At 42.2% G+C, this 14666-nt stretch overlaps 1 protein-coding gene across 2 annotated transcripts in view; it reads left to right on the forward strand.

The window, feature by feature from the left end:
* PTCHD4 (patched domain containing 4) overlaps positions 1-14666 on the forward strand; it is an 85368-nt gene that overhangs the window by 11575 nt on the left and 59127 nt on the right. For both annotated transcript variants that reach the window (XM_014872900.2, XM_088162492.1), the window contains exon 2: positions 13487-13967. In XM_014872900.2, the coding sequence (XP_014728386.2) occupies positions 13487-13967 (481 nt within the window). The remainder of the gene's footprint in view (positions 1-13486; positions 13968-14666) is intronic.

Raw genomic sequence — 14666 nt, forward strand, 5'->3', positions numbered from 1 at the left:
CAGAAAATAATGCCATTTTCTGAAGAGCTTTGTTTGCATTCTGGTGCCCAAAGGGCAATGTAGGGTCCTCCCTTGGAACTGATTTCTGTTAGCTGAGTTCTGCCAATCTCAAAGTGAAGGTGCAGCACTTAAATTATATGGCCAAGGTCAAAGACAAAGCTGATGTTGAAGCTGGAGTTGTGCAGCCCCCGGAGAAAGAGCACTTACTTTTACCGCTGACTCTGACACTGCTTTGCAAGTACAGACATTCCAGTACTCGATGTTCTCCTTCCTCCTCCAGCTTCTTGCAGATCAAGCTCAGCAGGACACACAGAGCTCCCTGTGCAGAGCTTCAACAGTGCTTTGGAGGCTGCAGAGGACAGGGTGTGTTAGATTGTCAGGGAAGCCTTGATGGAATGTTGCTTCTCTTTGTTCCTTTTGTTGTTGTTCTGGAATGAAACACGTCCTCTTCTGGAGTTTTGTGCTGACTGTGGATTTTTGATGGGTGATTTGATTCGGTTTTGGATGATTTGTAAAAGTCTTTTTGCCATGTGCATCGTTTGATTGTTCCCCAGCACTTCAAATTTGAAATTCCTTATACCCCTAATGTCACAAATTGGCTCTGTTTTGTCCCCGTTGAATTTTGTCATTTCTTAATTGTATTCTGGTTGTGCCAGGGAAAAATTATGGTAGCAGACAGTCCTAAAACTTAGTTGAACAGGACAGTTATGAAATATTTAGCTAGATCATATCCTACTATTTCTTGTCCAACTTGAGCCTGGTTGCAGACCAATTGTCTAGGAAATGGCTGGTGATGTTTGTGAAAAGAATTGTGGAGTCAGGCTGTTTCTTCTCCTTTTTGTGTCCAAAACATCAGGGCTTTTGCTGCAGTGGATGGGACCTGGTCTGGTCTTCAGATTCAGGCTGTGACCCTTCCAATGAGTGTCTGTGGTGGAGAAATTTGTGGGTGCTTATGCAGATTGCAACACATCTGTTTTCTCTAATATGAGCCCTTTTCTATTCAGCATCTAATCTAAAGTGAGCCCAATGTGCAACTAGAGAATAGAAGCTTGAACCTCCAGGAGTAATTAATTTCATTTTTTTTTAAACACCTACATTAGGACAGGAGAAACTCACCATTCAGAGACATCATGGACCAGATAAATAATATTCATATTATGCATTAACCTTTCAGACGGTTAAAATTAGGCGAGATGAATGCCACTATACTTTTATTTCAAATCACCCAAAAAAAAAGAAAATCCCGTGAAATTTCTGTTAGCATGAGGATATGCTAAATCTAGAGATCTTTACAGAAAAGGCTCATGTCAGATGAAGCTTTTCCAAAAATCTTAGGGAATAATCTGTGTTTTCACTGGCATCAGAAAAAAACTCCCAGAATAATTTCACAGGGAAAATCTAGGCTCCTTCTCAAGTCCATTGCAACTTTTTCTCACTCCAAATCTCTGACAGGGCTTTGAAAAACTCTTTTTGGAAATTATTATTAGACAGTTGCAAAAGAACTAAAATACATTAATCTGAATAAGGAATTAGCTCCCACTGAAGGAACTGGAATTAAATGCCATCCTCATCCAAAATAGATTGCCAGATATTGGCAGTTTATTGCAGCAGGGAGACAGAGATTTTGCAGAGTGTTCAGAAGACAAATGCTGAAATTCCATCATCTGGAAGTGCTTTACCATCTGATTACTCTTTGGCTTCTTCTATCAGAATTTTTCCCTAAATATTTGCTTGAAATCCAAAGGAGGCTACATAACACAAGGTCCCACCATCTGCAACATTTTTTGTTTTAGAATTAAAAGTCCAATCCTTCCTGTTCTGCTAGAACCAAAGCCTTTCCAAATAGACCATATACTAATATAAAACTGAAAAATCAGTTTGCACAGCAGGTGATTTTGAAAAACCTTTTTTGTTTTTTAACACCTATTGCATTACAGTAATTGTAAAATGCACATTTGGGCAGAAAGGCTTTGATGTATTGCAAAGAAACATCTGAAATGAGTTGAAAAGATGGTTGTTAATACTAATATTATTTACAGAGAATTTCTGCATTTCTCCAGAAGTGCCTATACACAGTAATTAAATATCCATCTTACTTTGTATCTTCTTGAGCTCACTCTTAACAGCAGCACTACATTAATGTATATATCTAGGAACACGCATAACCTAACTTTAAGCATTTTATGAAGGTACATAAAAAAGGCTTTGGGGCATTGTAGGCTTTAGAAGAACTAAAATTCCCTAAGAATGAGATTCAGTCCATTTAAGATAAAAATTGCCCTCCAGAGGTGCTCTGGTTTCTTTTTTTCCTGTAGCAGATAGTGAAGTAGTCCTGACATTTTCACAGTAGTCCTGGCATTTCCAACCTGACACCTTGGTTAAGCAGCTGGACTCAGGACCTCAGAGCCTCAATTGTGGCTTCTCATATTTTGAGCTTTGTTCTGGCTGAAGAGACAGATCCAAATTAGAAACTGTCCTTGAAGATAACAGGGACTGTGTACCCAGAGTAAGGGCAAATACTCAGCTGTGAAATACAGCCACCTTTAGGATGGAGCTGTTCAGGTGTGGCACAGCTGATATCACCACCAGACTGGGGGGTCTGAGCAGAGAAAATTAAAGAAACTGTGACATATATGCCATATGGCAACAAGGAGGGGATGAGGGGATTAAATCTTTGTTTTTCCTTTTTTTGTTGTTGTTCTTTTCCCCCTCCTGTTCAGTTTGCATAAACCTGGATTATTTCTCAATCCATTTCACAACACACTACATAAGCAGCTGCTCCCAAGCTTGGCACGGAGGAGATGCAAGCTTAGGATAGAGAGGAAAGGGAGCTCTCCTTTGGCAGCTTAACCAGTTCACACTGAGAAATACAGCGACTAAAGAAAGTCCAGCACCAGAATGGGAAGATCTACGGAGCATGGGCAGCTTCTCCAGTTATGTGATTGCACAGCACCTTGCACAGCAGGGCCCTGGGCCCTGCCAGAACCTCACTGCTAACCAGTGATTATGGGCTGAACCAGGACATCAGCATCTGCCGGGCTTGGTTTGTGTCCTCCCAGTCCTCCACAACACAGAGGCTGCATTGTGATAATTTTCCAGGCATGCAGACCTTGTTCAATGGCACCCCCTGCAATCTCTAGGTGAAGGGTTTGGGGTGATGTAAAGTTTCCTGCTTGTCTCATGCTGTAGTGTAACACCTGTATATCACTGCAATGTGCCCTGAGACAGTGCAAGACACCCTCTCCCACAGAGTGTGACTGAGAAAATACAGAAATCCAACCCCCACAGAGTCAGTGAACTTTCAGTGCAAGAGCTCTGCAGTGATGGGAGGCAATGGGGAGCCCAAAGAGGAGAATCATAGAATCATTTTGGTTGGAAAGAACATCAGGTCCAAAAATTAACCCAACACTGCCAAGTCCACCACTAAACCATGTCCCCAGACACCACACCTACATGTTTTTGAACAATTCCACATGATGCCATGGGCTTTTCTTTTTTAACTGAGATAAGAATTAAAGAAGACCTGTTAGAGGATCACACATGACAACACCTTCAGCTCTATGGGCTACTAAGAACACAAGATTTTACCACGAAGGGGACACATTACAAGGTGATCTTGAGACAGAATTTTCAAATATAAAAGCTACCTGCTGATGTTCAAGTGTGGGTGTCAAAAATCCCTATGAATGTACTGAATTCAAAAGTACCCTGGGTGGGAGTCAGCAGAACCCCAGTTTTAGTTAGATTTTAATGCATAAACACAGGCCTACTTAAATGCCTCATTCCCACTTCCCCTTCCCACATCCTCGTCCAGCACCATGAAAAAAAGGAAAAAAGAATAAAAAAGGAAAACATCTGAAACGACATTTTTTTGGCTCTCCCCAGCTAACAAATGGCCAAACTCATTAAAAACCAGTGTGTGCTGGAGAGAAGGGAGGGATGCTTCATGGTAGAGAAATTGCTTCACAATGCCAAATTTGAGAATAATAAAAAAAGAGAGAAAACTGATTAATTATCTCTTAGAAAAGAGGAATTTTCAACTAGAAGTGTTAAGTGTCCTCAACTGTATCTGCTTTGTGCAGTGCCTTGTTATATCTTACTGAGCATTGTGAGAGTAGAAGTCCCTGCTAGGACTCGGATAAGAGCACAGCAGCATCTTGTATTCAAAGGCTGGGCTTAGCTATTCCAGCTACCTGTAAATTAACCTCAAAACCATTCTAGCCTCAAAATCTTGCCACATCACACTTGGCTCTGTCTGATTCTCAGTTACTTCTTTTCTTCCTGCCTTTGATAGAACACTTTTGCAGTGTTTCAGTACTTTGGCTGCTGGTCCCTGGAGGATGAGCAGAGACAGATAAAATTAAAGAGATGTTTGCCAACATAAAACATAATTTAAAAAGAAAAAAGTACCCTTTTCTGTGTCATTATTGAAACTTCAGATTATAAGAGCTTAAATGATTCCTGTGGATCTGTTTTACTGCTCACTTTTTATTCTCTGCTGTTTGTTTTTAAACATTTCCTTTGAATTAAGTAATAAAACCAGGCAAATCCAATCCCTTTCACTTTCTGGCAGGTTTCCTTCCTATTTCTTCTGTGTATTGGACTTCAAGTGGTGTAGGGAAAGCAATTAGAAGAGGCACACAGTGGGGTGCTCACAAAGCAAGAAGGCCCATAAATATGTCAGTGAAAATCTGTGTCTTCTCTTTAGAATCTCCTCTCAGGGACAGTCACTGGATCCCATTCTCATTCACCCAAACCTCTTTAGCTTGGGTTTGTGGAGTATGGGATGAAGTTTTTCAAGCAGTTTTATGTCTTTTGCTTTTGCTGATAGGAAAAGAAGACAAGAAAGAAACCTTTCTATATTTTTGGTATATTCTACTGATTTTTTAAATTTAGCAATTAGGATCTTGTTTAACTTATATCTCCACGGACCTCAAGAAATCTTAAGATTAAATATTCTCAGAGATATAAATAATTTTGGTTGAATTTTGTCCTGTTTAGTCCATTTGGAGAAATCCATGACCCTCTTGAGACAGCAAAACCATTGAATTTCACTGGGGTACAAGGATAGCTTTAATTCATTAATTTGCTTACTTTTTGTTGTTAATACAATTCAAATCACTGCATTTAGGAGAAGGATTTATCTATTTTAAAAATTAAACAGTTCCATTCTTCCTCCTCCTACTAAGCAGCTCATTTCATGTCTTTTTTTTTTTTTGAAGAGCTGGAAAATCAACAATACTCTGAGACTCCCAAAGGCATCTTCCATCTGTGTTGTGGAAGACACTGTCTTGGTGCATCATAGTTTAGAAATGGACAGAAACTGAAAATTTGGCTAGATGGACCACTGGTCTGCACTGAAAAAATACTTCTTATTTTTTTCATTCTCATTGCAATTTTTCTCCTTTCCTTTAAACACTTTTTATATTGTGCTTGAGCTGTGGAGGAAATCATAATTGTTACAGAGTATTCATTGATTAAAAGCTCTCATTATATAGATTCATAGAGACTGCCAAACATGAGAGATGGTAAATGCATCAAACACATTCCTGCATATGTCAGTGAGAGTGTTTAACTGTATATATCCAAATATTGGTGTTTTATGCAATTCCCTCGAGGCATTGCTGTCAGTGATTCATTCCTGTGTTTCTCCTTGGCACAAACAAAATCCTTTGGGATGAAGAGTAGCTGTGGGCAAGACCACAGAGACCAGCACCTTTTTCTTTTTTTAATTGTATCTGGGCAGTTTTCATGGCTTAGCAACTGGCAGAAGCTTAAATGTTTTCCCAGTTTTCATTGGTGGAGAGTCACAGCTCTACCATGCAGTGCAGTAGCTTGGATTTCCCCCCACCTGGCATCTCCTTGCAAAAGTTCTGATTTGCACTGGCTACTTTTACCATCATCCCTCATCCTAGAGGATTAAGGGGCCAGATGCAGCCATACCTTTTGCTCCATGATTCCTCCATTGGCAGGGACAGGCTGTGAAAAGCAGAGGCTGGTCCCAAGGTGCTGCCTCGAGGGCTTGTGATCCTGGGCAGGGCAGAGCATAAACTCCAAGGACAAGGAGTGGTGAGAAGGGAGCAGGGGCTCTGTGCCTGCTGAAAACAAGAGGACAGTCATATTTTAATATCTGACCTGGTAGATTTGCACACCCCGGGGTAATCTACGACTTCAGTGGTCCTGCTGACATGGATCTTCTGTGGAAGGTAAATTTGTGTCACCTTCAACAAGCTGTGCTGGGCCACCCACCTTCCTCCTGAGCGAGCCATCCCAGCATCCCCAGGCTGCTGGGCATCCAAAGAAAGCTGTGCCCTTCACCCCTGCACCTATCTCATGGGGCTGGGGTGCAGACACCATCTCACCTGCTTGAACAGTCTGTGCCAAAGCTGTTTCACCAATGTGCCTGCGTCCTGCTCCTGACGGAGGGCAGAGAAGAAAAAGGCAGAGAGACCAGCTGTGCCCAAAAATTATCCCCTAGTGCTTGCAGTTCTCTTTGTGCTGTCTGTGACCCCCCTCATCTTCCAGCACCCTTCCCACCTAGGGAGATGAGTGATCACAGCCCACGTGGGTATTGCTCATCAGCTTCAAGGACACCACTGTGTCCTTGGGTGCACAGGTGCTGTTCAGGACAGCTGGGGACAAACTGGTGGGGAGTTAATGTATTCCTGTTTTCCAAAAGGAACTGGGATGGGATCTGAGATGGACTGAATGGGAATCTGACCTTGTAAGTGAAGGGATCAGTTGAGCAACAAAGAGCTTGAAGATAGGACAAAGATTGAAGAAGGGTTGCAAAGGATGTAAAAATTAAATAATTAGGAGAGAAGCGGAGTGAAGCTGATGTAGGAGGGAAAGGGCTTATCTTGTATTTTTTTCCCAGAGAGATGTGCAAACAAAGCAGAAAGTGAAGCTAGACCCTTTTTTCCTTCCCTGCTGTCTTTCCCTTGCCTTGACAGAGATGCCCATTAAGGGTGGTGGGACAAAGGGACAGTTTGTCCAAAGAGATGGTGGATGCCCCATCCCTGGAAATATTCATGTCCTGATTGGACGTGGCTGAGCAACCTGATCTAGCTGAAGATGTTCCTACTCACTTCAAGGGTTGGACCAGGTGAGCTTCAAATGTCCCTTCCAACCCTGGTTCTCGATAACCTGGCAGAGTGACACTGAAGGAACAAAGTGAGGACCACCCCCCAGAAACAGCCTGTGCACTGCCAGAAGCTCCTCCAAAGAGAAGAGGTCTCTAACAGCAGTCACACTTTGCTATTGCACCCTTATGAATTCTTCCATAATGTGATTTATTTCTATGGACATTTCTCACATTCTCTGTTATTAATATATACTACAATATATAAGTCTCTTAAAACACTTTTCATCAGTTCTTGTTTCTTTTATCAAAAACTAGATACCCAAAGCTGTTAAGGGTAGGGGCACATGCCCAGAGTCATCAGAAAGAGGTGCCAGATGGTTCTAGTTCTTTTCTGGATTCTCTGTATACTTCTCTCTTTCACTTAAAAATCATTCTAGAAGTCCATGATTTCCCTGGGAAGGGGCTGAAGGGCTGTGGCTTTGTTAACCAGCAGGACACATCTGTGAAGGGGCCAGTGTGAGCCAGGAATGACAAGGCAAGTCAGGCAGTTTTTATTATGATAAAATCTGGGGTTAAGTCTTAAGTAATCTCATGCTTCTGCTTTAAGTGGAGAGAGACAGGCAACTGCAGAGAACAAATCTCCTTTTGACCTGTACCTCAGGCTGGAACAGATCATCCTTTGGATGTGCCCGATTCTTCACTGACTATAAACCAAGTTTGCTTGGCCAGCTGGTGAGCTGACCCTCATCATTGCTGGGTAGCCAGAAATAACTGAATTCTTTATTGTAGCAGAGTCAGACAAATTATTTCCTGGATAACTTCTCATGACCACTTTCATACAATTCATTTTTGCTATGTGAACAGACCCCTTGGCCACGGCTCTGTCCCTGTTCCCAGCCAGCCAAGGTGCAGCTCTACCTCAAATGTGTTGCCCTCAGTGCTCACCTGCTCTGGATGCTCCCTCCATCCTTCATCCATACAGAACAGCTGCACAGCAAACAGTGCAGGAGCACCTACACAGCTGCAAGGGCAGGAAAACTGCTACATAAAAAAAAATGTGTGGGAAAATGCTGACATGAATCAGCATTACATGCTTTGCTCTGGGAAGGAATGCTGTGAGAATTTTTGGTAATGGGTGGCTGTGTGACAGGGATCGACTGGTACAAGACCTCCATGCATAACTGTACTGGGCACAGGAACAGAAAAATCAGTTTGATTGAGGAGGAAACAACCTTCCTACAAAGTTTTACAGTGAGGCTGAAGGGAACATGAGCAACCTAATATGTTAAACCTTAAATGAAAGAGGATTTAAATTTTTTATTATTTTTTACCTTCAAAACTAACAGCTAGCTGAAAAGCAACTTGCTTCATCCTAACTTCTGCGATTTTTAGCATAATACTTTCTGTGACCTACAGTAGAGTAGGAATGTCCTTATCAGAGGGAGAAACAACTGCATTGATTTCATTAGGATGTTTATCACACAAAGTATTTCAGCAGACGTTCCTGGTTGCCCTTTGTTGAACGGTTTAAGCTTTTAAGATAAAATAGCATGCAAGCAGGATGGCATGCTTTATCCTAACCTTTCTATAATGTAGCTTGATAATGATCTATCACTCCAGCTGATGAGAGGTAGCAGTTAAAGAAAAATAAAAATGGAGAAAAATTTGCTGGCTAAGGTCCTGTAGGTGAACTGGAATGAGAGTGATCAAGCAGTAGGGAACAAGGGCTCCTTTCCTCCTTGCCAGGGAGCTGAAAAGAGTTTTAAAACCCTCACCAGCCCAACCTCTGCTGAGCAGGGTGCTAAGAAGGCAGGAGCCATACCCTCAGAAACACCACAAACCCTCTCTTTTTCCTGGGAGAGGAAAGCCAGTGGAGGCTGATGCCATTCAGAGCAGAGATAAATGATAGAATAATTTATGTTGGAAGCAACCTCTAAGATCACTGAGTCCAACCATTGACTCACCACTGCCAGACCCACCACTAAACCCTGTTCCTCAGTGCCAATCCCCACAGCTGGCCCTCCCTACCATTGTCTGCACTGACTACAGTCCTACTTTAATTCTAACTTGGAGTGATTTTGGATAAAGAAATGCCCCAGCAGATGGTGAGGCCCTGCCCAGGGCTGGGGCTGCAGTGCCCACACAGAAGGCCCAGGTGGGAGCTGGGCCTGCAGCAGCTGCACTGAAAATGTTATGGAAACAACAAAAAAAAGGCCACAGGTAATTTTAGTAGTGAGGGAGTATTTCTAGCGTCCCTCTGGGCTGCATGCTGAGAGGATCTGTGCCTACTACTATTATCACTAACAAAAGATATTTAGCTCAGTAGGAGCAGCTGAGAGGCCCTGGGCTCTGGAGCAAGTCAAACTTCCCATGCCACTTGCATATCTTCTTAGGAAATTAAGGGTCCAAGCACCCTTTACAGAGAAGTTTCCAGCCTGAAACATGGTAGGGGTATATTCTGTACCCATCCTTTCACGACAGGTGACTCTTACTGCTGAACGAATAAGGAATTTGGATTTTCAACCACAAGCAAGGTCAGTTCTGCATAGACACAGGTGGCAAAGTACATCATGCTGGGGGAAAAGGAAGGTGAAGCTGTTCATGCCTGTCATTTTAGTTCTCATCCTCCTCCCTTTCAGAGTCTGAATAAATCAAATGGCTTTGGGGCAACTAGAAAAAGAGAAGGGAGAACACAAAAAACAATTTAATAATGTCCATTGAAGCAAAGCATTTTGCTTGCCCCCTGTTTTAGATGAAATATCACATGTCCCAGCAGATGATCTATATTTCATTGCATCTTTAAAGATGCTTAGATCTGGAGAGAATTACCTGCCATCAGAATCTGGAAGAACAGACACTGTTAAGATTTCATCAGATATTTTTAAAAAATCAGAAAAGAAAAGAAAAAGACACATAGATACAGCCTGGGAATCTGAAACAAGATTCCAACCATGCAAGTGACCTTGCTAAATTCAATTAGCAAGTCAATCTTCTGTATTCTGGAGATACATTGGTATAAAAGAATGTATAATACTTATAATTATTACTTATTTTGGGGGTGGTTCTTCTTCTGTGTATAGTATCAAAGAGTAACAGCAGATGTAGATAAAAAGTGTAAGGGGTCTGTAGTCTGAAACATCAAACTATGTTACAAAATTAAAAATAGCGACACGTAGGCATGTAGCAGGAAGGACACACTAATTATCAGCAGAAAGCACCTTTTTTCGTGAAGAACTATGTGGAATCTTATTCAAAACCTGCCTGGCTCTTCGAGCTCACTTATACAAATCATTGTGGCCACATTTTGTTTTCCACACCTTAGGCTTAGTTCAGGAGTTTAGCCCTTCATGTCTTGCACTTTCACTAAGTTGGTCCTGTAAGACAACAGAAAATTTGGAGCAGTGAATAACTCCCCTGAAGCTCCCATGAGACTCCAAGAATAGGTAGGTCTCTGTCTTGGACTCTGGGAAGTGCTGAAAGTCATGTTGGCAGCACTGAGTCTCCATTTTCCTACACATAAATTGTCATCCATAAAATGAAAGACTGTCTTCCCCCATATTTTTTGTTTTCCTCACTAAGACTGTAACCACTGCAGAGAAGCTGTGGCTGCCCCAACCTTGGACATATTCAAGGACAGGTTGGTCAGGGTCTGTAGCAATCTGGACTAGTGGAAGCTGTCCCTGCCCATGGCAGGGGCTTGGAATGAGATGATTTTTAAGGTCTCTTCCAATCCAAGCTGTTCTATGATTTTATTATTCTCCAAGAGCTGTATCAGAGAAAAGCCCCATTTTCCCAAGTGCTTTGGTGCCATGCTCATGTTTGCATGCTACAACTGCAGCAAAGGCAAAACCCTTGCTTAGGAAGGAAACAGTTTGCCTCCAGAAAGAAGGGAACAGACAAAATGTCCTCACAGCAATCCGGCGCCTGTGATTTCCTCGATTCCATCTGAAAGCTTACTCTCTATTTTGCTGACATAGGAGCTGGGTGCCCTATTGTACATCAGTGTAAAAAATAGCCCTTATCTGCTGTTTCATGGGAGATATGGCAGAACATGATTTATTTCTGCCTGCTCTGCTGCCTCCTTTGAAATGTTGCCGTCGCTCGCTGCACCCTTCGCAGGGGAAGGCAGATGGTCATCACAAAGTTTCCCATAACCTTGCCATGCCTGCTGCATAGTGAATCAATGAAACCTGAATTACAGTGCTCTGCCTGGGCTGGGAGCTGTGCTGCTACAGAATCCTGCAGCTCCTGCAAGCCTCTGAATGTCAGCACTGCCCAGACACTGAGGAAATGCGAATTTTCTCTCCAAAATTTCAAAGCGGTGCCAAGTAGGGATTTTTAGCTGCAAAGTTGCATCCAATCTGAGCCAGGACTGCATTGCTCAAGCCTTAATTACCAGCTTGAAAATGCACTTTTTGTGAGCATTTGAGTGTTAGGTGTGACCTCTCCGTAGAAAGAGTAGAAATAAAAAATCCAAACAGGATTCGAGCATGAAATGCTGGGGACGAGGATTTTTTTGGAGTCTGAACAGCAGCAGCTGCCCCTCTGTGATAGCTGTCTCTGCTTAGGTGACATTTTCAATGAGGCTCCAGGTGATTTGGGAAGCTGGCACTAGACTGCAGTTCACTTTTTGTGTCAGCTTGTGCCAGGATACCCTTGCCAGAAGCCACTATTTTGGTGGGAAATAACAACTGGGAATAGGGGAAAAAATGAACTTCTGAAAAGCACTTTGTCACGTTCCCTGGGCTGTGGCAGGTTAATGCTGGGAACAGTGTGAGCTCCTGCCATGAAAGTAGGCATAGGCAGAAATTTCTCAGTGGGAGGATTGCCTCCTTTACATACCTGATTGAAGGCAAGGTGAGTACATAAAACATTTTCAATAATGTCTCCTGATTTCTGATATTTATTTGCTCTTTGAGTCAACATGCTGGAAGACATTTAAGTTTTATAAAGCCTCATTTCACTGATTTTTCCTTAGGATGGGAATCATTGATATAAGCAGGTCTGGCAATTTCAGATAATGACCTGCATGCAGCACAGATGCTTCTAGAAATGGGTAATGCTGGATGCAATACATGTTAAAGTGACTCCCCGAAATGGTTCTGGCATTTTGCAGATGACTGCTTCCATGTATGTGTGTGTGGAGGGCAGAGCCTCTCCCAAATTCAAGCTGTCAGCTCATTCCAGTAGTGTGCCTAGGCAAAGAATGTTATCTCATATGAACTTACTGCTGCAAGGTAGTTTAGACATCAACTGCCTTGATAATTTTATGTTTTTATTAAATGCAAGAGGAATAAATCTGAAAACTTATAATCCAATTTACATTGGGGAGAAAGCAAAATATTATTTGGTGTGCAAAAGACAATCCCTGGATTTAGACTTTTTTGATCAAAGACATTATTTGCACTAGGACAATTTTATCACTGAGTCTTATTCCTCAGTTTGCAACTGGATTTGATCCTCTAAACCCATACAGACTACCCTTGTCTTGGAAGGGGCACATACAATTATCCTACAATCGGTGGCTAAGGAGCAAGGACCTTTCTTGTAGAACTTTTATTTTTAAATCCTTCTAACAATATAAAACAAATCAAAACAAATATTTAAATGGGGCCAGATAATTTTACAGAAAAAAAAAAAAACAAACCAAGACCTGTTCTTGTTAACAGACAGAGGCTGAGTAGACTTGCTCTGTCCTTTACTGATTGTCATGGAGATTTATATGTTCTAGCATTTACCAAAATAAGTGAGACCAGAGTAAGATTTATACACTTGCAATGTATAAAAAAAAACAAGCCCTGGTTAAATTTAGGTGTAAGGTAGATTATTTTCTCTGTGCCACTGATATAAATCCATGAAATCTCAAATTAGCAATTTTAAAAGTCTGATTTTAATTATATTTTTCTGGAGACAAAGCAGCTAGTAAACTTTGTGGATCTGTCTGTATCCTGAGGAATCAGGCTTCATTTTCTGTGCATTTCCAACACCTAAAAATCATTTCCAAAGTGTCAAGGAATCACAAATCTTCCAGAATTAATCTTCATCTCAAACATTTTGTAGTAATCGGAGATTTGTCGTTGTCCATCAGTTAGTTAAATGTGGAAGGTCATCCTCTCCCATGGGGTGAGGAGCTTGCATGCACCATTTTGGCCCTGGATATCTGGGGATCACTGAGACTGCAATGAGTACCTGAGCAGTCCCTGAACTGCAGCACAGAAATGCAAATGAGCAAGACAGAGCTGTGGCAGGGAGCAGGGACAGATCCCAAAGCCCAGTGAGGGGAGTGGCAAGGCTCCTGTTGAGTGCAGTGGTGTCTGAGCAGAGCTCTTGGCTTGTCTGTGAGAGGAGACAGAGTCATAAGCACGATAACCACAAACTCATCTTTTCTGCTTTCTCTCCCAGGATGGAAGGAGCAGCTTCATTGGCCACCAGCTCGGAGGGGTCATGGAAGTGCCAAACAGCAAGGACCAGAGAGTCAAATCAGCCAGAGCCATCCAAATCACTTACTACCTCCAAACGTATGGCTCTGTCACCCAGGACCTCATTGGGGAGAAGTGGGAGAGCGAATTCTGTAAACTGATGCACAAGATGCAGCTGGATCACCAGGATCTGCAGCTCTACTCACTAGCATCCTTTAGCCTCTGGAAGGACTTCCACCAGACCAGTCTTTTGGCCAGGGGCAAGATTTTGGTGAGCCTGATGCTGATTCTCTTGACTGCTACCCTCTCGAGCTCCATGAAGGACTGCCTGCGTAGCAAACCTTTCCTGGGACTCCTGGGAGTGCTCACTATCTGTATTTCCAGTGTCACTGCGGCAGGGATATTTTTCATTACTGATGGAAAATATAATTCTACTCTGTTGGGAATCCCTTTCTTCGCTATGGGTAATTATTTATCTTCATAATAATAGGATTAACAGAGTTTAATGACAGAATTGTAAATTACATCCTGGGTTATAAAGTGCAGATTTTACTTTGAGTGAAAGTCTAAGTAATTTTCATCTTTCTAAATTGATCTGTGCCTTGCCAAAAAAAAAAGAAAAAAGAAAAACAAAAAGAGAAAGAAGTGAAAATAAAAAAGGAAAAAAAAAAGAAAAATTGAAACAAAACAAAGCAGTAGCAACAATAAAAAACAAATGACATTCCTGGAATCTCAGCCAACATGAGAGAGGGGCAGTTTTATTGATCTCTGTTACAGAATGAAGGAGAAATTGTTATTGAAAACTAGTCAGCTCAGCAGACAAAATGGATATGTGTGGACCCAACTTTGATGGGAGGCCAGCCAAAAGAGTAAGTTAAACAGAAGGGTACCAAGGAAGGGCAGATTTTAACATCCTTCTCAAGAAGGGCTTTGCCTAAAGCAGAGTGGGACAGGTTGGTGTAAGAATAAGATTGATGGACTTTATCTGAGAGAGGAGATTACAGCTGTGGTGTTTGCCAGGCTGTGAGCACAGGGGCCTGTCAGGATCTGTGGCGTGTAATCCCACATCAGCTGCACAGATTTCTTTTGCATTGCACCCAGACAGGGGAAGGTGTGGAAGAGCAGATGTAAAACCCAGCTCTTTAGGCAGAAGAATTGCTTTC

The sequence above is a fragment of the Sturnus vulgaris genome, chromosome 3, assembly GCF_052056855.1.
Source record: "Sturnus vulgaris isolate bStuVul1 chromosome 3, bStuVul1.hap1, whole genome shotgun sequence".
NCBI classification, from domain to species: Eukaryota; Metazoa; Chordata; class Aves; order Passeriformes; family Sturnidae; genus Sturnus; species Sturnus vulgaris.